The sequence below is a fragment of the Opisthorchis viverrini genome (genome assembly GCF_000715545.1).
Source record: "Opisthorchis viverrini unplaced genomic scaffold opera_v5_108, whole genome shotgun sequence".
NCBI lineage: Eukaryota > Metazoa > Platyhelminthes > Trematoda > Opisthorchiida > Opisthorchiidae > Opisthorchis > Opisthorchis viverrini.
Window position 1 is genome coordinate 899,052 of NW_008751766.1, and position 24,481 is coordinate 923,532.

At 44.9% G+C, this 24,481-nt stretch overlaps 1 protein-coding gene across 1 annotated transcript in view; it reads right to left on the reverse strand.

Moving 5' to 3' along the window:
* Positions 1 to 8,654: 8,654 nt before the first annotated feature.
* T265_05695 (hypothetical protein) overlaps positions 8,655 to 24,481 on the reverse strand; it is a gene marked incomplete at both ends in the record, with an annotated part of 39,525 nt that continues 23,698 nt past the window's right edge. The window contains 6 exons of the mRNA XM_009170764.1: positions 8,655 to 9,040; positions 10,751 to 10,862; positions 10,951 to 11,067; positions 19,101 to 19,402; positions 19,820 to 19,886; positions 24,232 to 24,417. Coding sequence (XP_009169028.1) covers positions 8,655 to 9,040; positions 10,751 to 10,862; positions 10,951 to 11,067; positions 19,101 to 19,402; positions 19,820 to 19,886; positions 24,232 to 24,417 — 1,170 coding nt within the window. The remainder of the gene's footprint in view (positions 9,041 to 10,750; positions 10,863 to 10,950; positions 11,068 to 19,100; positions 19,403 to 19,819; positions 19,887 to 24,231; positions 24,418 to 24,481) is intronic.

Here is a 24,481-nt window from a genome sequence, read left to right on the forward strand (position 1 = left end):
CGGATGGAAATATCATCTTTCGCGAGACCACCGGGACTGATACAGCTGCCCAGGTAGACAAATTTGTCTACTACATCGATCGGTTCATCCGCAAGCATGAGGCTAGGGTTCGAGCCCACCCAGTCTTGCAGTAGCACTTTACACATCGCAGGTGTGAAGCGCATACCAAACCGCGAGGCAGAACATTTACTGAACACTTACTGTCAATCTCCAACACTCTCCCTAAACATTGCTTGAAGTAGAAAACGAAATTCCTTCCTGGATGTTTTGGTCACCAAAGATACCAACGGCAGTATATATTGCAACATCAAACAAAAGTTGACCTGTACCGGACAGCACCTCGATTTAACATGTTTCTGTCGCGTGCAGCACAAGCGTTCTTTGGTTCAAGCTTTATTCGACACAGCACGATCGATATGCATTCAAGATGAGCACTTCGAGAATGTTGAGTCGCTAAAACATGTATTGCGGTCAAACAACTATCTTGATCACTTCAGTGAAAGCACCTATGATAGAGCGAAAAGTTAACGCGTATCACAATACCAGGGAATTCTATTCACCTAGAAGTCCTCTGTATCAGGGGTCACGCTTTTAGCCAGCTTGAACGGATCATTAACCTGGTCGAGCACCGAACTCACACTCTAGCGCAGCTGACAGTTAGGGTAGACAAAAGGGCTACAACAGTGCCACCCATTGAAATTCTGACATCAGTTTTGTTAACTAGTTTTTGTATCTACCAAGTCACCCGCAGTTGCATGAATGCATACATCGACAGAACGTGCCAGAGACTACAAAAGCGACCAAACAGGTACCTGCACAAAGGAATTCGTAACCCAATGGCTGATCATTATTCAAAAGGAGTAAGCAAGTAATAGATTACCGGGTACATGATCGGAAAGGGACACAAATTTGGACATTACTCCTCCATCCAGGTTATAACAAGGGGCGGACATCCACCAAGACTGAAGTCTTTCGAGGCAATATACATTAATAGATTCAGAATTCAACTGACGGTTTAGAAAGACCTGAGACGCAAAATGCAAATAACCTAGTTATATTGATTGGTCAAGCTACGATTTAGTTTCTTGGTAAAGATGCAACTGATCCCGTATTTTGTTTCTGTTCCACTCGTGACATGTCAGATGAGAGCGCGATACGAATTCGTCCCACAGAATTGCTGTTCTACCTGTCTTGTTCTAAAATGAAGTGACTGACCTTTTGACGCATATTTGTATAAAGAACAGCTGAAACCTTGAATTGAACATTTTCCATATTTTACCTATCAAAGTGCAGCTTTCCGCGGGATTCTATACCGAAAACGGAGCCACGGACAAGGGAGTAAGAACCCCTGAGGTCTACGGAAATAAGTGAACGCCTTTTGTCCTCCGAGCGTCACCTGGTCTCTGGTCCACACAAACTCCCGCTCGCTCCAGTCGAAGATGAAAGTGGATTCTCCACTCGGTGTTTGTCTGAATTCTTTACCTCTATCTGGGAAAACGGGACCGTCCCAAGTAACTGCGCATAATCAGCGGTTATAACTGTTTTCAAGAATTTTGATCGGACAGAAAGTAGCAATAGGTTTGACAGACGAGGTCAACGCAAAGACCTCAAGGATAGAGGGCAGTATCAGTTGTATTGTTTTACGGCTGCGAGACTGCCACTTCTGGAGGAGGATCAGAGACATTTTGGAGTCTTTCACCACCGTTGTCTCGGAACTATGGCTGGAGTCGGCTGAGACTGGCGAATTCACAATGAGATGATCAGGAGACGGGTTCTTAGTGAAGTAGAAGTTAATTTCTTCATAGAATGCATCCAACACAGCAAGCTAGAGTGGATGGGCCATGTGTAACGCATGCCGAGTAACTGTCTGCTGAGACGACCGTTGTTTCCAGGAGTGGCCGAAACCCTGGGGGTGGACGGAATTTGACGTGGTAAGAGGGATGAAAGATGTTACGAAACGCTTGGGCGTTGTTGGTGCTAGTCCCCTCCCAGGGTGATGTCCACGTGACCCTATGTGAGTATGGTTTGAGACACTGCACGTATGGCGGCTAACCGGTGTCAGTGGCGTTCATCTTATCGGTTCCCATCCAGATTGTTTAGCTGAGTACTGGCGGTGGGTGTAGGCACCTCCGATGTTCGTGGTAGGCTATTCATTGATTTCCCTCCATGACTCATTTTCCTGTTCTTTCCGCTTTAAGGCCTCATTGAAATTAATTGACATGGTTCTACGGCAGTGTTCTGTCAATGATGATGATGTCAATACAGTCGGCTTTAGACGAACTCTGATCATAAGCGCTGAGTGAATGGAAATGAGAGAAAGTGCTACCGGAGATTTTGCGATATGCATCTCTTCACAGACTAAGCTAAATTTTTGTCAGTCAGTCCCACAGAATGGAGCTTAGTTGGTATGGGTGAAACTCCGGTCCATCAGTTGCAGTCATTCTCGTCTGGTGACTAGAGTGTGTAGTGCCTGTGTCATTTCGCCGAGCGTATCATCGCACAATACAAGCAGAAAGTAGCCATGGGAATATTACTATTACACATCGAAGATCTGATGGTAATGCAGCCTTGTCGCCTGACTAAAGGGTAAATGTGGTTATGGTGTGTAAGATTTTGGTTCATTTCAGCATTGTCCTGAGTTTCGATAAGACGGGAAGAGAACGATAAACTGGGAGGATGAATGTACCGTAACTATTAATTTTTGGTCACTATGCCACGAAATCTTTTTCAATAGTACAATTCACTGATACAACTTACGAAGTTGCCGAAAACTCTGACACTATATCACAAGCTTTGCCCATTCGGGGGTTTACAAATAAGGCTAGTCCTCGAGTTTTTTTTTACATCTGTATTTCGTATACGAACTTAGTGAAGTAGAAGTTAATTTCTTCATAGAATGCATCCAACACAGCAAGCTAGAGTGGATGGGCCATGTGTAACGCATGCCGAGTAACTGTCTGCTGAGACGACCGTTGTTTCCAGGAGTGGCCGAAACCCTGGGGGTGGACGGAATTTGACGTGGTAAGAGGGATGAAAGATGTTTCGAAACGCTTGGGCGTTGTTGGTGCTAGTCCCCTCCCAGGGTGATGTCCACGTGACCCTATGTGAGTATGGTTTGAGACACTGCACGTATGGCGGCTAACCGGTGTCAGTGGCGTTCATCTTATCGGTTCCCATCCAGATTGTTTAGCTGAGTACTGGCGGTGGGTGTAGGCACCTCCGATGTTCGTGGTAGGCTATTCATTGATTTCCCTCCATGACTCATTTTCCTGTTCTTTCCGCTTTAAGGCCTCATTGAAATTAATTGACATGGTTCTACGGCAGTGTTCTGTCAATGATGATGATGTCAATACAGTCGGCTTTAGACGAACTCTGATCATAAGCGCTGAGTGAATGGAAATGAGAGAAAGTGCTACCGGAGATTTTGCGATATGCATCTCTTCACAGACTAAGCTAAATTTTTGTCAGTCAGTCCCACAGAATGGAGCTTAGTTGGTATGGGTGAAACTCCGGTCCATCAGTTGCAGTCATTCTCGTCTGGTGACTAGAGTGTGTAGTGCCTGTGTCATTTCGCCGAGCGTATCATCGCACAATACAAGCAGAAAGTAGCCATGGGAATATTACTATTACACATCGAAGATCTGATGGTAATGCAGCCTTGTCGCCTGACTAAAGGGTAAATGTGGTTATGGTGTGTAAGATTTTGGTTCATTTCAGCATTGTCCTGAGTTTCGATAAGACGGGAAGAGAACGATAAACTGGGAGGATGAATGTACCGTAACTATTAATTTTTGGTCACTATGCCACGAAATCTTTTTCAATAGTACAATTCACTGATACAACTTACGAAGTTGCCGAAAACTCTGACACTATATCACAAGCTTTGCCCATTCGGGGGTTTACAAATAAGGCTAGTCCTCGAGTTTTTTTTTACATCTGTATTTCGTATACGAAGAATTGATTCGACCTGCATAGAATTGAATGATCAGTATGATGGGTACGGAAAGATGACTCAAATGATAATTTGTATGTGGTTGCGGTATTTGTAGACTTCTTGCGCACATCACTCCTGCCTGAATGGTCGTCCTCCTGTCCCGGCGCAGTTATTCTGGTGAGTCCGCACCAAAGCGGGGGAAGTACACGACAGAAGGGTAAATGCTCATACGAGAGTGATGTGAGCAAGAATTCCGCGAAGCCCGCAACCAACCGCAACTAATCGATTGGTTATACTGCAAAAAGGTGGTCTCATGTTTCAGCCGGGATGTCGAAGCACTTTTCTTGATATGACATTAGTTATAAGGTTGGTGCTGAGTTTTGCGAAATTCATACAGTAGCTCTGTATCTACAAGCACAACAGTGCGTGAATGACTAGAACTATTTTTGTTATCTTCTGTTCTTTGGTAGCTTAGTGAAACAGGCTGGTTTTCATAACCCATACAGATAGTACTGTGGCTGCCCAAATAACGGATTTCGAAAGTTACGGTGGGCCTCAGTAACAAGGTAGTAGATAGCAGTATACGACCCATAGGAACTAACAGGGCTACAAAAAACGCGCCCGTAAATGCAGTCCGCACACGCACTGTTTACACAACGCATGTAACTCGTGATTAGGTCCACGGATTGGTCAATAATCAGAGCCTAGCAGTGCTCCAAACCTGACTACCGGTAGAATACAAACATTATTTTTTAGATAAATCGGATTTTATCCATCTAGACCCCTTCAGTTTCAACATCTTTCTGACTAACTCGTGATACATTGATTTGCTATTTCCATTCAGGGTTTACCCAGGTAATTTTCTGATTGTTCGTAACTAGAGTCCGCTACCCTCTTCCTGGTTTTTCATTCAGTTTGACCATGTCCTTGTTAAAAACCATATGAACGGAACAAATAGTGGTTGATTTCAAACGACAGACTCAGATTTACTACATGAACTGTAGGCAATACAGCACAAGCCAAGAAGCTTTGATCTGACGCTCACTGGGAAGTTTAGAGAATCGAATTCCGCGCTTACCACATAGCACTAAACAGATGTGTATTACGTGCTGCAAGGGTTTTGTTAATTTTCTCCAACCGTATACAACTGGCCAGGTCGACCGACTTTCCCTGGACAGGACCACTGATTAACATTTGGTGTTTTTCTTCATCATAGCTGCCTCAGCTGCACTGACTAAATAAATTCCCTTCTCGGTGATTGAACTGTTTGTTTATGGCCAACATCCTGTAATGAGTCTTCACCCTCCTTTGAAGAGACAAGTAAAAGTAACCCAACATTCAAAATACCTGCTGGTGGGTTGGTATCGGCTTTCCGGATTAGCGGTCACACTGAACTAAACTGACTGAAACCTCTGTAGACGTACAGGTTGTTATCCAACTCCACTACCTCCACACTTGGATCTCGGATTTGTCGAAGACCACCCTGGCCTTGGCAACAAGGAACTGCAGCTCGCGGTTGATGGTCAGGTCATAGGACGGTGTGTTTCCGAAGCAGCAGAATCCCAGTTGTAGTCCATAAAATCCGTCCCAGCTCAGACAGATCAAACCAAGGCCGTTTCAGTGGTACGTATGACTTAACAAACGGCCTGTTTTTCATTTAGTGTTTCGTCCTACTTTGACCCAGTTAGACGCTCATCGTGGCACATATGTGACGCTTATACGTTGACCACCTGCCTGTGATTTTAGGCATGACGTTTGTGCACAATATACAACTGGCGTGAAAATGTTTTCCGTTCGAAGCTGCACGGACGTGTGGCGGACACTAAACATCAGACCACGTGATCAGGCTGAATATACCTACCGGAACTGTTCTTATGAACCACAATTAATATACCTGCACGACTGACGACGGCTTAACGGCTGGCTCGGATTTAATGCAGTGAGTTGTCACGCCAACAATTTTTGGTGCCGTTATTGGTCCTATTCGTTCTCACAAAAATTGTGGATCATCTCTCACAGAAACTTCCATAATTGGCAATCAAGCGTCACGCGGAATAATCGGGCCCGGTACAATGATGGGAGGATGAGAATCCGATTTTCTATTGGTAATGGTATTCCCTGGTCAGAGCGAAACAGGCGTTCCTGTATAAAGATATTGGGAGAATGCATAGGCGACGAAGCCACATCATGTGTTGCTTAGAATAATGGTTTCCAAACTTTCCAGTTAATCTCTTCATAATATCATCAACGAATACACCGCCACTTTTCCGTTTTAAGCACAAACTGTAAAACCTGAACGCTGAAAAAAACTCTCATTTAATGGCGAAACAGCCGTTGTAATGAAGATATGATGCCACAGTTCTTTAGCATAACGCCATTGTCATTTGCTTTGGTTCTCACTAACCAACGATGTAATTGGAGAGAACAAAAGCATCGCCTGAGCAACAACTGACCGTCTAATAAGTCGTGACAGTCTCACCATGGCCACTTGATTCCGCTTCTCCTGATCTGATTACTGGCTCAAATAACGACACTTCGCTCGTGAGACTACATGGCCACCGAACAACGATATTGTAAGAAAGGTAAGATTCCTGAAAACAATCCCAGAATGCCCGAAATCTACTGAGATTCTCAAGCTCCACCAAAATCTCAATAAAGAATGTGGCCAGCATACAGTCCAAACAATCAATAAATTCCACAATGGCCGACGAGCGTTCAGGTATTTACAGAACCACGACCGATGATAAATGTTCGGGCATTTCAGAGAAGCACGGTCGTTGGTGATGGGTATTCACAAAACGCTGATCAAACAACCTGAATTAACGTCAAAAGTGCCCCTTAAATACCGCGAGGCCCCTTGTAACCTTTGCACTTACTTGTTGACGGAGAGCGGCGACCACTTATATACACTCGCATGGTGATCTGTTTGTGATTAATCGAGCGATTAGATCACCCAGAAAAGCAATAATATAACGATGAATGCGGTTTGTTTCGTCTTACAACATGGAGTAACAACTCTGCGGGTGTCAGATTATTCATATATAACAGTAGGACACGCTGTCAGATGAACCGCGTTCAAGATAGTTCAGTCGTTGAAGTATGAAACTAATAATCGGAAGGTCCGTGGTTCGAACCGAACCTCAACAGCTCGAACGCCCCCGTCTAGACTTAGGCAACCTGATGGTATCGCATCCCTAGCGTTTCCTTCGGGCTTCATGATAGGTACCGAAATAGTGTTTAGCTGAACGATTATTATTATACATTATTACGCCAGACCAAAGGAAGACAAATCACGCGTTCCAAAAGACACTGACGGGCGAGTTAGAACCGACCAACTAAGCAGAAATATTCGGCCGATACGATCAATAAGCGTAGGTGCATCTCCACTTAAAATTGTATTGGACCATGGGACTAAATTTTCCTCAGCCAAGCGGTTACTCGAGCGCGTGAATAGTTTAGGGGCGAGAGCGGACATCCAAACAACCGTAAGCAGCAAGGGGATCCAACCAGATAAAAGGGAATTTAAGAACGGGATGCAGATGACAGCTTTGCTGTGGGATGGCCATTATTCAGGCCCCACAGCTATGCACACTTTCTGTCACGAACATGGCGAAGAAAACATTCTGAGTAGTTGCGCTGCCGTACAAAACAGACGGCAAAGACGTAGGACAGTCCCGCAAACCCAATTTACCAAACAGATATCCAATTAAGCCCTTCAAACAAGCAACACATTCATGCTTGTGGAGCATAATGAGAACGCCGGCGAATTATGAACGCAAAGGGAAGTTGGATGTGACGAAGTTGTACAAACTGGATGAGCTTAAACGGCTAGCGAGTGAATCCGGGACATCAAAGTGCCAATGGTGTAAAAAAAACAACGACCGGGTGATTATACAGTTGGTGTGAGCGAAAATAGACAGACTGATACATACATAATCTTTGTGTGTGACAACCAGCGCGAACTGGCCAAAAAATATGGAAAAACGAATGCTGCAGTCTCCAGAAGTATTCGGCCAAACAAAACAACCGGGATCTGGTCAGCAAACAAGGCAGATGCGCATGTAGGTGAGGTGTTCAGAAGGAAGACAAAATGGGCCTTCATATTCCAAAAACGAAAAGAGTGTCTGAGAAGACACACAGATGTGCCAATGGTTGATCAGCTGGAGAGTAAGGTTTGTGGTCGGTGAAGATTTCGGCTGAGTACGGACCGCACATCACTGACGAAACGAAGTGCATCGAGCACGGGAAGTAGGCATAACAGAGCGGTATCATGTGCATCAGAAAACCAGGAACGAATCGGAATAGCGTTATCTGGATCGATAGTGGGCGAAACAGAAAACATTCCATACACGAGATATGCCAACAATACAATCATGATCATCATGATCATCATCATCATCAGAGACAGCAACATCAGCGTTGACAGTGATGCTTCACAACCGTACAACCATAAACTTCATCCAATTATATTTAAAGCCTTAGAGTGAAAAGAAGAGGGAGAGTGGGTGATGGAGGGACCTGGGGCTGGCATTCTGCGGTACCAACTTTGAAGGTGCAAGACGCATGCCGAAAGATGCTACGACGGCAGTCAGTCTATTAAACAGAAATTGTACCCACCCTGGTCTTTAAAGATAAGAGCGATGTCATCTACGTACTCCAGATCGATAGGTCTCTCACCAGCAACAATCTGAAAACCGGGGTTTCAAAGACCTTCCAGCATTCACCCATCAACGGCGAATTTGAACAAGAACGGAGAGAGTGGAAATCCTTGTCGGACACCACTTTTTGTAAGGAAGTTTTTGGAGAGCTCACCATGAACTTGCGAATATAAGGATCGGATCATGTTCACAAATTTCTGGGGTATACCATGTGGAGCAAATATAGTTAACAGCACTGACCGACCGACAAAATCGAACGCACCCTTGGGGCCAAGGATCACCAGGAATGTGGGTCGTTTGTACATGCGGCATTGTTCTAACATCTGACGGAGTGTAAAGACGTGATCAACGCAGTCTCCACCCGGTCGAAATTCTGCTTGATGCTCACGGGTCAAGGACTCGCGTGCCACCGTAACATGACGAAGAATCAGTGACGCCAGATGCCCTACTAGGACAGGAATCAAACCAACACCTCCGTGGTTACTACATTCATTGCGGGTACCCTTTTTGAGAATGGCCACTAACATCCATTAACCTCAGTTTTTTGGTACGTTCTCTTTTTCCTAGGTAGACCCAAATAGGCTAGATAAGCGCTGGCTGAGAAATCCATCGCTATCCTTGAGTACAGCAACGACATCAACATCAATGAACACAAGGTTAAAGCTATTGGGAGTCAGCAAAAACATTAGAAGTACTAAATAGGTTATTACAATGAGGTAAAAAGATTAACCTCAGACTATTAGTGATGAAGGGCAGTTTGCACATCACCCACCACATAACGCAAGCTAACGAACAACAGCAACAGCAACAGCTCGAAGTTTGATCAGTTGGTCAGGGAAAACGAAGAAACATAGACCTACAACTGTATTGGCTCATTTTACATATCTATCGCAGAATAACCGAGATAAACAGGAACAACATCAACACGGAAAACTTCACATGTGGATTTTCAATCGTTCATGTCTCAGAGTAACACGACGAAATAGTTGCCACCTGGTTTCGGACAAATCTGTTGTTCAAAATGTGCGGTGCCACAAGGTTAGTAGCAAGCTAAAACCTAACACCTCAATCTATGCGTCCTGAGTACCTCAAACAACCTGCATGATGAGCCCAAGAAGCGAAACCAGTCATGGGTTTTCAGAAATCCCCAGAAATTTAATGAGCAATAATAAGAACGCTTGACCGGAAGAGTCCGGCCTGGCAGCCAATCCAGTAAAAAAACAATAGTAGGCTATTTATTCTATTTGACCCGCTCCAGCAGAATCACTTCATTTTGTGTTTGTGGGTGGTCAACACAGCATCCTAGTCCAGTGTTTTCTTGAAACATTTGCGAGCCCTGCACGTTAATTCTGAGTAGACCAGAAAGCAGTCTGTATCGTTCGTCCCCACGCAGAAGCTGACAGGCACAGTTCTAAGGATTAGGTGCAAGTGGTGCGTTACTTGAGTAGTTGTCCAAAAGATTGGGGTATGTTCTACATGAGGCGAACTCTGAATATTGCTATGGGGAATGAAAGTAGGTTAACGAAGCCTGCGTTCCAAAGATATTCGAGAATGGCTTCCGCGGTTACGATCAACCATTCGATATACAAATTGTACCAGATTCTCCCAGGGAAAATGTACACATCTATTTTCGGCTCAATCAGCATCCGAGTACGCCAGAGTAGACAAACCCAAAGAACGAAGTCAGCCTACCTTTGTTAATGACTGACAGTTGGTCGAACACTGTCCTTTTGTCGATTCTTGATTCCGGTTGGTCTGACATGTACAAACACATCAGCCTGAGAGTGACAGGCACAATAGTTCATCCATTAAAAATGCGTGTATTGCATGTTTCCAATGTATCCATTTGGTATCTTGATAACTGAGAAAACGGCATAGGCCATGCGAAAAGATGCACGGTTATGCGCGGAAGCGAAAAGTTTGCGTCCTAATTTCATCTCGATAATGGGTGAAATTTCTGTTGGTATCCCTTGGGGCTGGCTTCAGTACGCTTTGAGATGAATCACGAGATGACTTAGAAATAATGTATGGAGTGCTTAATGTGATTCGGAGACCATAATGTGAAAACTATGTAGGGGAATCTGCACTTAAGGGCTTAATAACCGACGATAATAAGATATGTAAGTGAGATTGATGGTGCACTGCAGAAGAAGCTTACCTGGGTAGGATCGATACGCCCCAGGTGAATTGTCCAAAATAAATATGGAAGCCAGATCAGATGTGATGAGAGAGAGATTCTTAGAGTAGCTACCGTTGTCGTAGGTACAATGCTGAAACAGCGGTAGAATTGGAGGCAAATATGAAGGGAAAGATGCAAAGGTTACGAGATGCGCATGCATTTATACAGAAGACACTTACTTGTCGGTAGAACCTTCGCTGCAGAATACGTCGCCCGTTGTCCAAATGCTCTGTGACACCTGCACCGTATATCTCCAAGCTAGCTGTGTAGATTACTAGTTCATACCATTGACTTATCTGTTGGATGAAAAAGTGAGAAAAACAGATGGGTTTCCCTCCGAAAAATTGCAATGGGTGGGCGATTAGGAATAGAGTTAACCGGAAAGATAACGCAAAAGCTTGTTCGCAGGACAACACATGTCGGCTGCCAATAGGATTGTCACTCCAGTAACCGTGGATAACAATCATGGTTCAAAATCGTCTCCTAACTCTATGTGAGCAGACAGTGACGGGCTACCTCTTCAGAACGCACGGCGATGAAAGCCTAGATGTCCTGAATCTGGAGTTTCAGCTACCTACAAGAATGTATCAAGGTAGCTGTATACGAAAAGCCAAACACCGCTTACTGGAAGTAACACCTGGGTTTGTTTGGGAGTAGTCATCTAACTGGAACTCCAGTCATCTGGTTCTATGAACAAGACTATGATAGTATCAAGCCTGTTTTGTTGGACGGGACAGAATCACTCTAAATGGTGGCGGCAGTATCACACAGTAAATTTAGACACAACGCTTAGACGTCGTCATGAAGTGCAACACCACTAGAGCCAAACATCTGTGCTTCACGGGGATCTTTTCCAGATAAGCATCGCCAAAAAAATTAACCGCCGCCACCCAAAAGGATTAGAAAAAAGAGGATATGAAATTTGTATTTTTAGTTTTTATAGAACAGGGTGAAATCGGGACATGTCATCAATAATTTGCATGAAAAGGCCCGTTTCCCGGTATCTTTGCTTTCAAACGAACGCACACAGGTAGCTGTCCACTAAAGATCGGTGTGTGCCGTATTGGCATTTATTCTGCATATTGTAGACGTGTGTGAGCTCCAGTCGTTGGATCCACAAAGTTTTCGGTATGATTAACCGTTTCATGAGTATAATTCATGTCAATCATCGTTTCAATTCCCCGGTATGATGCACACACATCGGACATATGATTGAGCAGAGAGCGATGCAGGCCTGGATTGTGTCCATCAAAGTAGCCGCAGTTCGATCTGGCACTGCATACATGAACACCTCTTTAGTTTTCCGGCAGATCTGTCCGAAAACCCACTGCTAGGAAAGGACTCGCCCTGCATGGTTTTTTAAGGCGAGATATAAGCGTTTCATCGACCTCGATGTGCAGACCTGGGCCGCCGATAACCGTTGGAGTCTGCAAAAGCCACCAGGGGCAAACTTTGCGAAGAAAGTTCTTCCAGTCAACAGCGGTCGTGTGGCTAATAGATAATTACTCTGAGCAGAATTCGATTTTTGCCAAATTTTTGGTCCTAAACTCCATCCTAGACCGCTCTAGCCAAAGTCCCTTTCGAAGACCGATTTCATGCCGACATTGTCGGGCATTACACCTCCACCTATCAGAAACAGTTGAAGGTGTCATTTGGTGGCCATTGTTGCATAAACGTTGCTGATGGATCACTTCGTGGCTTTGCAAAAAACGTATTCCCGTCTCCTTGTCATGAACGAGAGTTGAAAGTTCATTTAAGGTTTTACGCCTGAACGCAGAACATTTTTGCACAAAATGAACCTAGATGCGGATAAGGAACTGTTTTCATCAAAAATAGATCAAGGTTGTGTGCGTATATTAAATTGGAGCTGGCAAAAACTGGTGTTGCCTATCTGGAAAAGATTCCTTCACTGCCGTAGACAGAGCAACAAAATACGAATAAATCCGCAGGCTGCGAACGAAATCCTATTAGTTAGTGAATGGCCGGAGGAAGTGCACATCTCCCCATTTTTTGTGACATCTCTCAATTCGGCCTGAACGCACTTTCCGTCTGCACGATCACCAATGGATGTACTGTCACACAAAGTACTAGTCGTCTATGAGTCATGCCAGAAAACGTCTCTGAATATTCGACGCGATTCGTTCCAGCTGCCTTCATATGGTTATGAATGAATACCACATACCACCGTCTTATCGCTATACTGCTCCCGAACTGTCTTGTAAACCCTATCCCACAGTATTCCAACTAGGGACATCCGACTAGCTAACTTCTAGCAGAGAATTTTCGGGTAAAACATGGGTGGAAGTTGACAATATAATCATGATTAGATTAGAAAACCGAAGGGCGAAGAAATGATAGTTGATTAATTAAAAGTGGGGGATAACAGACGTTCAAATGAGTCATTGGCTCTCTCTTAGATAGGGATCCTTGGAAGGTCAGGGTGAAGTTCATGCCTTCGGGCACCAATGATTTCGAGGCATACACTGACACGTTCAGTTGTAGGACGCTTCCAGTGCCTAGCTGCCATGCCACCCGAAAGAAGCGCGAGCGCTGGGATACTGCCAGGTTGTTGAAGCCTAGACAAAGGAAGTCGAGAGGCTGAGGTTCGAACCACAGACCTTCCAGTCAGTAAATTTGCAGTCTAACCACATGGGCCATCTCGCCCCCGTTTTCATGAACTCGGGTTGCATAGATAGTCAGTGGTTTTTCCTCTGAGTTGGGCTATTCGGTTGAAAACGTTGCAGCACAACCATTGACGTAAAAGCCCATCAAATCATCATTATCGGCTTTAAGAACCGCGTACTTGTCGTACAGTGGTAATAGCTGCCACAATTTCGATCGATGATTTGGGAAGGTAGGGGAGGTAGCGGCTCATTGGAGGCAGGAGCTGAGGTAATGCGAAATACCGGAAGATTTGCCGGTAACAAAACTAAGTAGTTTGTAACTACATAAAAAGTGATAAGTGTGTTTGATTTTCATCACCCCAAAATAATACGGCGAAAGAATGAAGACGTAAGGTTGCGAGGATATCAATCAACACGTTCGAAGGTAACTTAGCTAGGTGATTTGGTAACACCCGCACTATTGAACTGTACATCCGTGATGTGGGGATTTGACCGATCAAACCCACCCATCTGGATGTCAAAGTGATAGGTCGTTCTGGGGTTGTATTTGCTAAATACAACTAAAAAAGGATAGTGCCAATAAACCAGTAGTTCTAATAGGCGACTATTCAGCAATCCTATCCAAGCGTACCTGAAATTTCAACCACAAGTTCGAAAGTACACTGGTCCTTTCCGGTAGAGATGGAGTGGAATGATTTAGTTTCAACTATATTTCGGTTGCGGGCTGTCCCACAAGAGGTTTTTCAAAGAGAATGATGCTGTTATCCAGGCCGAGAATTATCATGTCAATGTTATACTTAGAACTAGGGCTTTGACTCCACTGGTAGGTAGGCAGTCATAAATTTAGAAACGGCTGATCTGGATGCCATTTAATACCTGAACCAAAGTAGGGACGCACGTCAGATCAGGACTTCCAAAGTGAAGTTACTTGTTTGGTTGTTGGTCTGTTCACCGAGCTTGGCAGTTGGATTGCAATCCAACTGCCAAACCAACTGCCAACCATCCAGACTAACAGAGCTGACCTGTAAACGTTACAACGAAAGATTGGACAAGAACATGTCAGGACGGTTTGATGAACCACTGTACTTCATGTGTGCAATTCATTATCGCAAAGAGCAAATCACATGAACCTCCCTATAGTTAGACCCAAGAAGCCCTGGAACAGTGTCCCAATGAGTATTACATAAGAATGCGTCGAAATGTTTTTTTTATCTAAGATGAAAGCATACAAATATGTTCCAAAACAAAGATATTGATGACAGGTTCATCTATCGGGTGTTAACAAGTTCTGAAACGAGTTACGCAGAAGGCTTGGAGGAACTAGACTTTCTCGAAAACGGAATGCGAATAGTAACAGTAACCACAACCAAATGTATAGAAACGTAGCTGCGAGCGTTCTGAAAGGATTTCTTATTTGAGGAGGATGAAACGCAGCCAGGGTAAATGCGCTCGAGAAACCAACTGATGCTACGGACGCTAAATCTCTCAGCTTTAAATCTGGCAGAATAATATAAAAACAACCGTATCTTTTCTTATGCCGTTTGACTCTGTCTAGCTTGTAGTAAAAAAGTCTGCAAACCTATGGTTTAAAGCCTGTGCCTTGGATGAGAAAACGCCACTGGGAAGGGAGTGATTCTGGCCGATTCAAAGGGAAACGGATAACGTATTAACACACAGTGTATGATGGTACTTTCTTCTTGACGAACAGGATGCTGGGTTTATAGGCCGAAGAATTCTATAAATTCAAAAAGAAGTGACGTTCTTTCACAGGGAATGCTTGAGCCTGAAAAGTTTGACACAAGGCAAAAAAGCCATATAGAAAGGTGCAGAAGTGGTTCGGTGGCTGTGCACGGGACCTAGCAATGGAGAACTATTTCACGTGCTGTTCTCAATTATCTGACAAGACAGAATTGGCCCATTTCTCCGAAACAAATGGATATCGTAACACAACCGTTCATCGCCTCCAGAAGCCTCGCACGTGCTCGTTCAGGCTGTCCACCTGTACCTGGGAAAAGCAATTGGCAAGCTTCCCAAGAACTCTATATATAAGAACTCTTTTTCTCTTCCAATCTTCCGTAAAAACTCTTCAAATAAATGTACAGCCTCAAAGTAAACACACCAATATACACATGAAAGTGTTGAATAATCACCATTCACTTCGAATGACCACTCTTTCCAGTCATGCCGCAAAAAAGGCGCTTTTAGCGTGAATCAAGAGTAGTGCCAATAATTAAAAACGCTCCGCGCAGAGAGTACAGCAATGACAAAATTAGCTTGACCCCCGTTGTAACTGGACTCTTTGCGTCACTTATTTTACGTCGTCTTACTGAGGCGCGTGAGGACGGTACCCGAGAACAGCAAGCAGCATTCTGACCAGGAAGGGGCTGTATAGATCACATCTCCACATTCTGTCAAGTGTTAGAGCAACGACATGTGTACTGGTGTCCTATGATCTTGGTGTGACCTGACTTCCTCGAAGGGCTCATTTTGCACAACCACATGAAGGGTGAAAGAGAGCCAGAGGCGATCAAACAATGACTTGGCAGCGAAGTATAAAAACCATTACCAACAAACTCAGCTGCGCTGGTCATGCCGTCTTCCTGAATGGGGACCCCGAGACGGGCCATATCATATCAATCAGACAGTGTCAAACATGACCCAGACGCGCCCTCAATGGCGCTAATGCATCCAAGCTATTGTCTTCGATGCACAGCTCCCTCCCCAACCCAACCCCCCACTAAACAGTTCACCTACAGTGGTGTATTTACGTACTAATTTATCAGCTTCCGCCTCCAATGCGAAGCTACCTACCCCATCTACCCGAATCATCGGTAAACGAAACTGTGGCAGCTACAACCACTGTACGACAAGTACGAGGTTATTACAGCTGACAATCATGATGATGATGACACAACAAGGTATGGCCCCAGCCGTCCGTCAATATCATGTGCTGTTTGAATTCACATACTTGTGACGCGGGACACTATATGGAGAGATCCACGAAAGCTTCCCTATAAGCAGCCGTGTCCGATAGACATGTCCACTTTGTCCGTCTTTTTTCTAATTTCGTCGTTGATGAGACAATGAGGCGAACACGAGGTCTTCAAAACCTCGATTTTCAGATCTCTCCGAGCGAAAACATTGTCAACCTGGAATATGAAGGCGACATTGTTCTTATTTTTGGAGAAGAGTAGGGAGCGCATGCAACACTAGAAAAGCTCTTCATGATCATCCAGTCCTCCGGCATGTGATTCGTGCCAACAAAGTTCAGAGTCATGCTGCGGAACGTACAGTCTTTGAACATGCATCTGAGAATGGAGGAAGGGAAACTGGAGGTCGTGAAACATCATTCCTGTCTCGGAAGTTGCATTAGCTTTGACAAGAATGTGACAGACGAGGTCAACGCACAGATCTCAAGGGCAGAAGACAGTATCAGCTGTATTGTTTTACGGTTGCGAGACCTCACCACTGCTGGAGGAGGATATGAGACATCTTCGGGTCTTTCACCAGCGTTGTCTTAGAACTATACTTGGAGTCGGCGGAGACTGGCGAATTCGCAATGAGATGATCAGGAGAGGGGTTCTTAGTGAAGTAGAAGTTAATTTCGAAAAATACGCTCATGTGCAAATCAATTTGGATTTCACGTGTCGTGGGCTGTTGAAGAGTTTTCAGCAACCTTGTGAGCAGTTTCCTTTAGAAGTTGATTTCTTCAAAGAATTCATCCAACACAGCAAGCTAGAGTGGATGGGTCATGTGTAACGCATGCCGAATTACTATCCGATGAGGCGACCGTTGTTTCCAGGAGTGGCCGAAACCCTGGGGGTGAACGGAATTTGATGTGGTAGGAGGGAATGAAGGATGTTACGAAACGCTTGGGCGTTGTTGGTGCTATTCCCCTTCCAGGGTGACGTCCACGTGACCCTATGTGAGTATGGTTTGAGACACTGCACGGTATGGCGGCTACTCGGTGTCAGTGGCGTTCATCTTATCGGTTCCCATCCAGATTGCTTAGCTGAGTACTGGCGGTGGGTGTAGGCACCTCCGATGTTCGTGGTAGGCTATTCATCGAATTCCCTCCATGACTCATTTTCTGTTCTTTCCGTTTTAAGGCCTCATTGAACTAGATTGACATGGTTCTACAGCAAGAAAGCGTCACTGTTCTGTCAGTGATGTTACTGTCAACGATGATGCAGACGATGATATCATAGCAGTACATATGACAACTATTCTATGCAGAAACAAGGTATTCGTGTGCTATTCTGGGCGTGAAAGCTGAATTACTCTTAGAGCAACGGTAAACGTTGAGCTGGATATCTGGTGAACTTGGCTAGTTTTGTTTATTCAGTGGCTTTGTGTTGTCATCCTGAGGTACTGTGTTTCGAAGTTTCTCTTTGTGAATATTCACTCTATAAAAGATACGTTGCCCCGTTGCGGTATATAATAAACGGACGCTATGACAGCAGGCATGCTTCAGCAACTAGCCCTATGCTTGCACAGAGGAGTATCACTATGCTTTGAACCTTATGACTGAGAGTTAATTATGGTATGGCAATCAGTGAGAATGTATTTAGGCAGCACTAACTAAAGGCTTATAGTAATCTACATTCATATGGATACTGTGATACTATGATGGACATGCGCCGGCATGCTTCAGGACCCGTAATTAAAAATTGAACGCTGTCAGGCGTAACTAGGTCAGCGAAAGGAGTTAATGAAGCGACGAATAGGCTAGAGATTCAACTACCCGTGCCAAATACAATATCCTTTCTTGTGCATACAAGTCGTTTTGGGCAATGTGCATTTTTCTGGCGGGCATGGGTGAGCACAGGCACCATCAGCTTGTGGATTCTCCACGTCCGGCTTCCACCACTGGAAGATAGCACAAATGGAAGTCGTGACGAAATCTGGGAGTTGATAAGATGACGGTTACGGCTTCATAGAGTGTTCGCTGCATGTAAATAGACATATGATCGCGTAAACGGCAAACCATCCGTCGGTGCGCTATTCAGCTCTCACGCTCCACTAACAGATCAGTCTGACCTCGTAGAGTATTTTCGTTCAGATGTCACTGGGCAAAAATGAATATTCGGCGACATCGACTCTTGGATGTCCAATCAATGTTAATCAAGGGAACCTGAGAGACCTTAAATAATATCCTGGTACATCCGGAACCCGACTAAGTACGACAAGTATGCAAAATGCTTTGAAGATGACTGAACATTCGTAATTGCTAAAAATTCTGCAACAGCCCACAAGTATCACAAACGACAGATTCAGCTGGGTTCCAGGTGAATCTCTCGCAAAACCATTTTTTTGCAAATGAGTGTATTTCGCTAATGACTGAACATTTCCCTTTGCAGGTGAATCTCCGCAAAACCATTTTTTTGCAAATGAGTGTATTTCGCTAATGACTGAACATTTCCCTTTGCAGATGAACATAATCAGCAACTGGAGCGCGCGAAGGAATTTTGAACGACCGATCAGACAACTAAGGTAGGCAGGAATGAGTAAGCAGTCTGTGAGATAGAAAAAAACATAATCAACAGTAGTCGTTATCACAGGTCACTAAACAAGGGACTGGACAAGTTTGAGTGCCAAGGCGTTGACAATTATAGGGTGCTCCGTATGAATATCCTATTTTTCAATGGATAAAAATGGCCAGACATCCCATGTGGTGTGATATATGTTGGCTATAAAGAACTCACTACATTCAAGAAGAAATCCACATGAGGTCGCTTGTGAACGGAAAATCGTACGGGATGGTGATCAATATCAACTTTGAGCACAAAATCTGGCGGTGTTCCAGGCCGAACTGTGGGTCGAAGGGTGCCGTCGTGCACCGAGTGAATAAGCGTTTCGTCAAGATCTAAAACCATTACCTTTCGGCGGAGGGTACCTGTGAAGTGAATGATGAAGCCAATAAAGATGACCTTAATGTGCAGATTGAACATTAAATCCGACAAGGCGAAATAGCCGTTCAGGTAGAGGAATCCCGTGTGTTGAAAAGCTGGAAATCATAAGCTATTTCAATAGCATAAATCGCACTAGGACATGGCACAACGCCATCCACACAGAGTGGTGTTGTCTGGCTCTGGAAGAGACGGCTTCCAGGTTGTATTTCTGTGATGAACATCCCGGGAATAATAAAACGTTTTTCCCAAATTCCTGACAAGAACTTTCCTCTATGCCAGACTTCATCAACCTACACCGATGAACCAAGAACTAGTCTTAGGTTAGGCACTTCAGCAATAAAGCACGGTCGTTCAATATTCTCCTTCAGACAGATAGGAAAACCTTGTCAAGCATGAGAATGGTAACGTAAAATAATCTATTTTTCAGGAACATACAAACATCCAATTAACGGATAGAGACGAGCACTCATCTTCTAAAACTATTTCACGTGATGGCCATTGACAAAACTCACATAGTCGGTATTTGGACAGGGGAGACAACGGAACAATGTCATATTTCACGCTCTGATACTGGGTGATCTAGAGAGAAACACAAAGGTATTCAAAATTACCAATAGAAAACCTACCGCCTGAGTCTGCTTTCGAAATACACAACAGAATACGCTCCATAGTCGCGAGACGAATAAAAATAAATGGCGCTTGTAGACCACAAAAGTCCATCGCATTGTGCATCAACTAAGCGGTCGTCCACGGGATATAATAAAAGATGACGCGTTTGCTCAGACTCAAACAGAGCCAGTCACACTTGTCAGACTGAAACCGCCAAGCTGCCTTTAAAGGAAATCACGGGGAGTTCGCAGTGCGGACAAAGCAGTTGATGGGTCACCTGAAACAGAGGGTGGAACATCGTAAGTGCCTTTCAGTAAAAATGCTCATAAATGGTACGCCACTAGTCGAGACATCACTGAAGACCCTGGAAAGGTCATGCGCCTCTACCACCCCACCCATACCAACCAGTCTCAATCATTCGACCATTCACTCTTCAATCTTGCTTCACCGGAATACAACGACCGGTAACCCTGTGTGGAATTAGTCGCGATCCGGATCACAATATAACTCTGAATAACATGATTAGAACACGGAGACTCGCAGATAAAAGCATTTTGTATTTTCTCGTCAGTAGCAAGGCCAATAACCGGGAGAAAGCAGGTTTAAAAGAGACTCCCAAAAAAGTCTACTGCGCAATTTCGGATGGGGTAGATTAGTCGGTCAGACAAAATACTTGTTGACTGTATCGATCGATACATTTAGTACGAGGGGACACAACAATAAATCCTTCGTGAGGTTGTGGTATTAGCAGTATTGACAAAAAAACAGAACACCAACGCATATCAATTTATTCCAAAAAAAGCCTTATAGCGGAAAGAGAGAAATGGAGCAGGAAGGGAAACCTAAAGAGAGCGTACTACAAACACTGGAGATGCCAACAACGCCAGCACTCAGTCAGACAGTATAGATAGAAAGCGACAGCCGTTAGCTGCCATATTGTTAGGCGGAATTCCACACGGATCCCGCTTTGCCCCTCGCAGTCAGGAGCTGCTACGGCAGAGAAGCCTATCCTGGGCAGGATTGGCCAAAAGTTTCGGACACTTCCGGTACGGCATCAAGCCGAGATCTGATTAGTCGAAAGTCTGGACCCAACAGCCAACCATGACCTAGCATTGGCCGAATGCCGCTTGACAATGGCGCATTCAGAACGTCTTTCCGGAGAGTTGTCACCGCTTAAGCTCTACATATAAAGCGTTATTAACTTTATTTTGTGCGTTAACATACTGTGTGCGCCTTTGCTAGTCGTTTAGACGTGAACGCTAGCTTGAAAGGCTCAGACCGAGAACTAAGCTACTACACATACTGCCCATTGTTATAAGCCATGTAGTTTTTCAATGCAATTTATCAGCTATAAATCGTGTACTACAGGCGCATTTGTTTTTGCTGATAAAGTTTCAGTCACCAAAAGGTGAGAGTGGAGGACATACCCGCAGGCCTAGGAGGCGATGGCTTGTTCAGTAAGTTCGGGATTTGGGTAGCTGCGCATTGAATGTGATAGCTTTCATGCACATGCGCCACCGCAATCTAACGGAATGGTTCAAATGTAACATCCTCTCGGTGTCTAGCTACCTTGCTACCCACAGGAATCAGGAGGACCAGGAAAATGTCAGGTTGCTCAAGCCCAGACAGGAGCAGTCGAGATGTGGAGGCCGCATTAGAACCAAGGACCACCGAGTCATTAACGCCTTACCAACTGAGCCACCTCGCGCACTTACGCTTCAATGCCGTACAACCATAAGGTTCGTGTAATTATATTTAAAGCCCGAAAGTGAAAAGAAGAGAAAAGGAGTGGGTGAGTGAGGGAACCTGGTGCTGGCCTATCTCAAGCGTTCTGAGATGCCTACATTTCCGAATGTTCAATCCAACAACCTGGAAAGAAATTGAAATCACGAACGTGACTGACATCGATTGGCCGTCATTTCTTGCAACGTCTCCAGTCGAGCACAGATGGAGTCACGGGGACCCCATTCTGGAAGGTGTACAACACCAAAACCCTTCGTGATCTTTTTCAAACCCTTCTGCCAAGTGACGTTCCCCAACACAGGTGGCAGTTGTCAACCCGACCAAGTTTACTGGTTTGTGTTTTCATTTTTCTTTGCAGTGTCCACCACTTCGTCGTATCCAGTCCACACAGGGTTGGGCGAGAAGAGTTCTGCGAGGCACACGGGCCTTTGGTATATGGACTAAATGTCCTAGCCAGCTCAATCGATGAAGCGCAAGTGATTTGTCTATCGCGGAGAGTTCCTTTTACCGAAGAAAGTGTGGCGTACTTCAGCGTAACTAGATGAACAAATTTATCTACCACGTCAAACTGCTCGTTTGTAGGCATGCAGTTTCGGATTGATCCCAACACTTTACACTATGCAAGTGCGAAGCGCATGCCAAAATGCGTGTCAGAATTATTTAGGTTGTTTAAAACGGCTTGCATTTTTGAAGGATCTGAACCAAGGAGAGCAATATCGTCCGCATACTCATTGGCTGAGCGAACATCCCGAGAGCACTTCGACTCCCGAGGGTTAAGAGGCAACCAGAGAAGTTTCAAGCAGCACATCAATAACAAAGTTGAAGGGGAAAGGGGAGAGAGGGCAGTATCGTCTTACACCAGTAGACGTGATGAACTCCGGCGAAAGCTTGCCGTATACTCGCACGCGCCCACAGATGTTCGCATACAGTGCCCTCATAAGGAATATATTGCTGACTATCGACAAAATCAAAAGGGAATTCAGCTCAAAAAACGACCAGTGAGACGCCTGAAGGAGTGGCGCTGTTCAGGAACTTGTCCCAGGGTAAAGAATCCTCCGCCACCCAGCTTGATTCTGGAGTATCTATCTTTCCCGATACTAGATCAGCCTGCACAAAATAGTGTCAGATAACAACCTGGATGTGACAGATACTAGGTTAATGGTTTTTGGTAGACGTTCCTGTGCCCTTTTTGAAAACTGGGATGGCGGTCGAGGAGCTTCATCCGACTGGTATTCTTTTTGTTCCAGATCTTCTCAAGTTGTTCACCGGGACATCGCCACCTTTGAAGAGTAGAGCGTACAGACCATCCGCCACAGGTATCTTGTCGCATTAGAGGATTGATATCCTATGCTGGATTTCTGTTGTTGATGGCGGGCTGGTGTTAGTGTTGCATTCGGATCCTCTAGGTATTCCCACCGGTGGTCTTAAAATAGACCAGCTGAACTGTTCTAGGAAGTGCTCAGCCCACCGCTCAAGTCGATGAGTGAGGGAGTGAATTGCCGTTTCGTCTTTTTCGCACATTGTTTCACTGACACCCACCGTCTTTTGACCATTTGATCGAATCAGCTGAAATAAGGCGCTGCTGTTTTCTGCAGCAAAAATCTTCATCCCCTGGACCTTTGAGATCCACCAGTGTCCACTGTCATTCTTCAAGCTCCTGATTATTCGGTGGTTGAAGGATCTACGTGCGGCATCACAGCCGCCCGCGCTTGAGCTACTGAAACTTCTCGAAGTTGATGAATGCTCTGATTCGGCACGCGTAATACTGACGGAAAGCGAAATGATAACCAGGCTCGAATAACGGCATGATCCGAGTCCATTTGCGTACCACAGAAGGAACGGTTATATTTAATTGACGCTTTCTATCAGTAACTGATAGCCAACCGGTACAATTAAGTCAATGGCTGTCTCGAGGTTGGTGGCCCACAAGTAACTCGATGTGAGCGTTTGTGTCGGAAGTTCGTACTGGCCAGAAAGAGGTGATGATCAGCACATAGCTGGAGGAGTCGCTTTGTGTCGTCTGTACGATGAGCATCAACTCCAAATTTGCAAACTAACTATGCTTATTCCGGACATAATCGTCCAAATTGGGCGTTCATGTCTCTCGCCAGGATTACTAAATCCGTCATTCTTGCTGATCGAAGCAGTCGTGATAGATCTTAATTTAGTCTTTCTCCGTCTCAGAACTGCTGATTGTCGGAGCACATGACGATACGACAAATAAATAACATTAACCGCATAGACCTACATCGATCCTAATTGAACCAAACAACGGCATACCGCAATGACGACTGTTTACTTGGATCCAGACCAGTAAGGCGCTTTTAATCTTGGGGCTAAGCGCAAATCTTACACCATAACTACCACGAGCCATTGTTTCAGGATCGCCAGATACCCGAAGGGTGGAATGTAAAAAAACTAAGCGCATCCCAAGCGCCTTGAGATGGATGATCAAAGTGGGGGCTCGTATGAGTGTTTCGTCACGAAGAGACTGGACCTTACCGTGGTGTGGCGGTTTGTGTACCTCGGAGACCCATTGAACTATACTGGGGGGTGTCCGCGCGACACTCACAGAGTCTCTCATACCAGGTTGGTCAATGGTTAGAGGTCTGACAAACACGGTCTCCTGGACCTCCAGGTTGGGGGTTGGAACATGTATGGCGACTTGTTCCGTAGAAATGATAATGCATTTGCATTTCCCGCCAAACACCGCTGCCTTGCGGTTAGGCTTTTGAGCCAAAGGCTTTGGTTGAGGACCCTAATCGTCCTCCTGTCTAGGTGTGGGCGCCCTGGCAGTATCCCAGCCCTCGTACAACCATGAC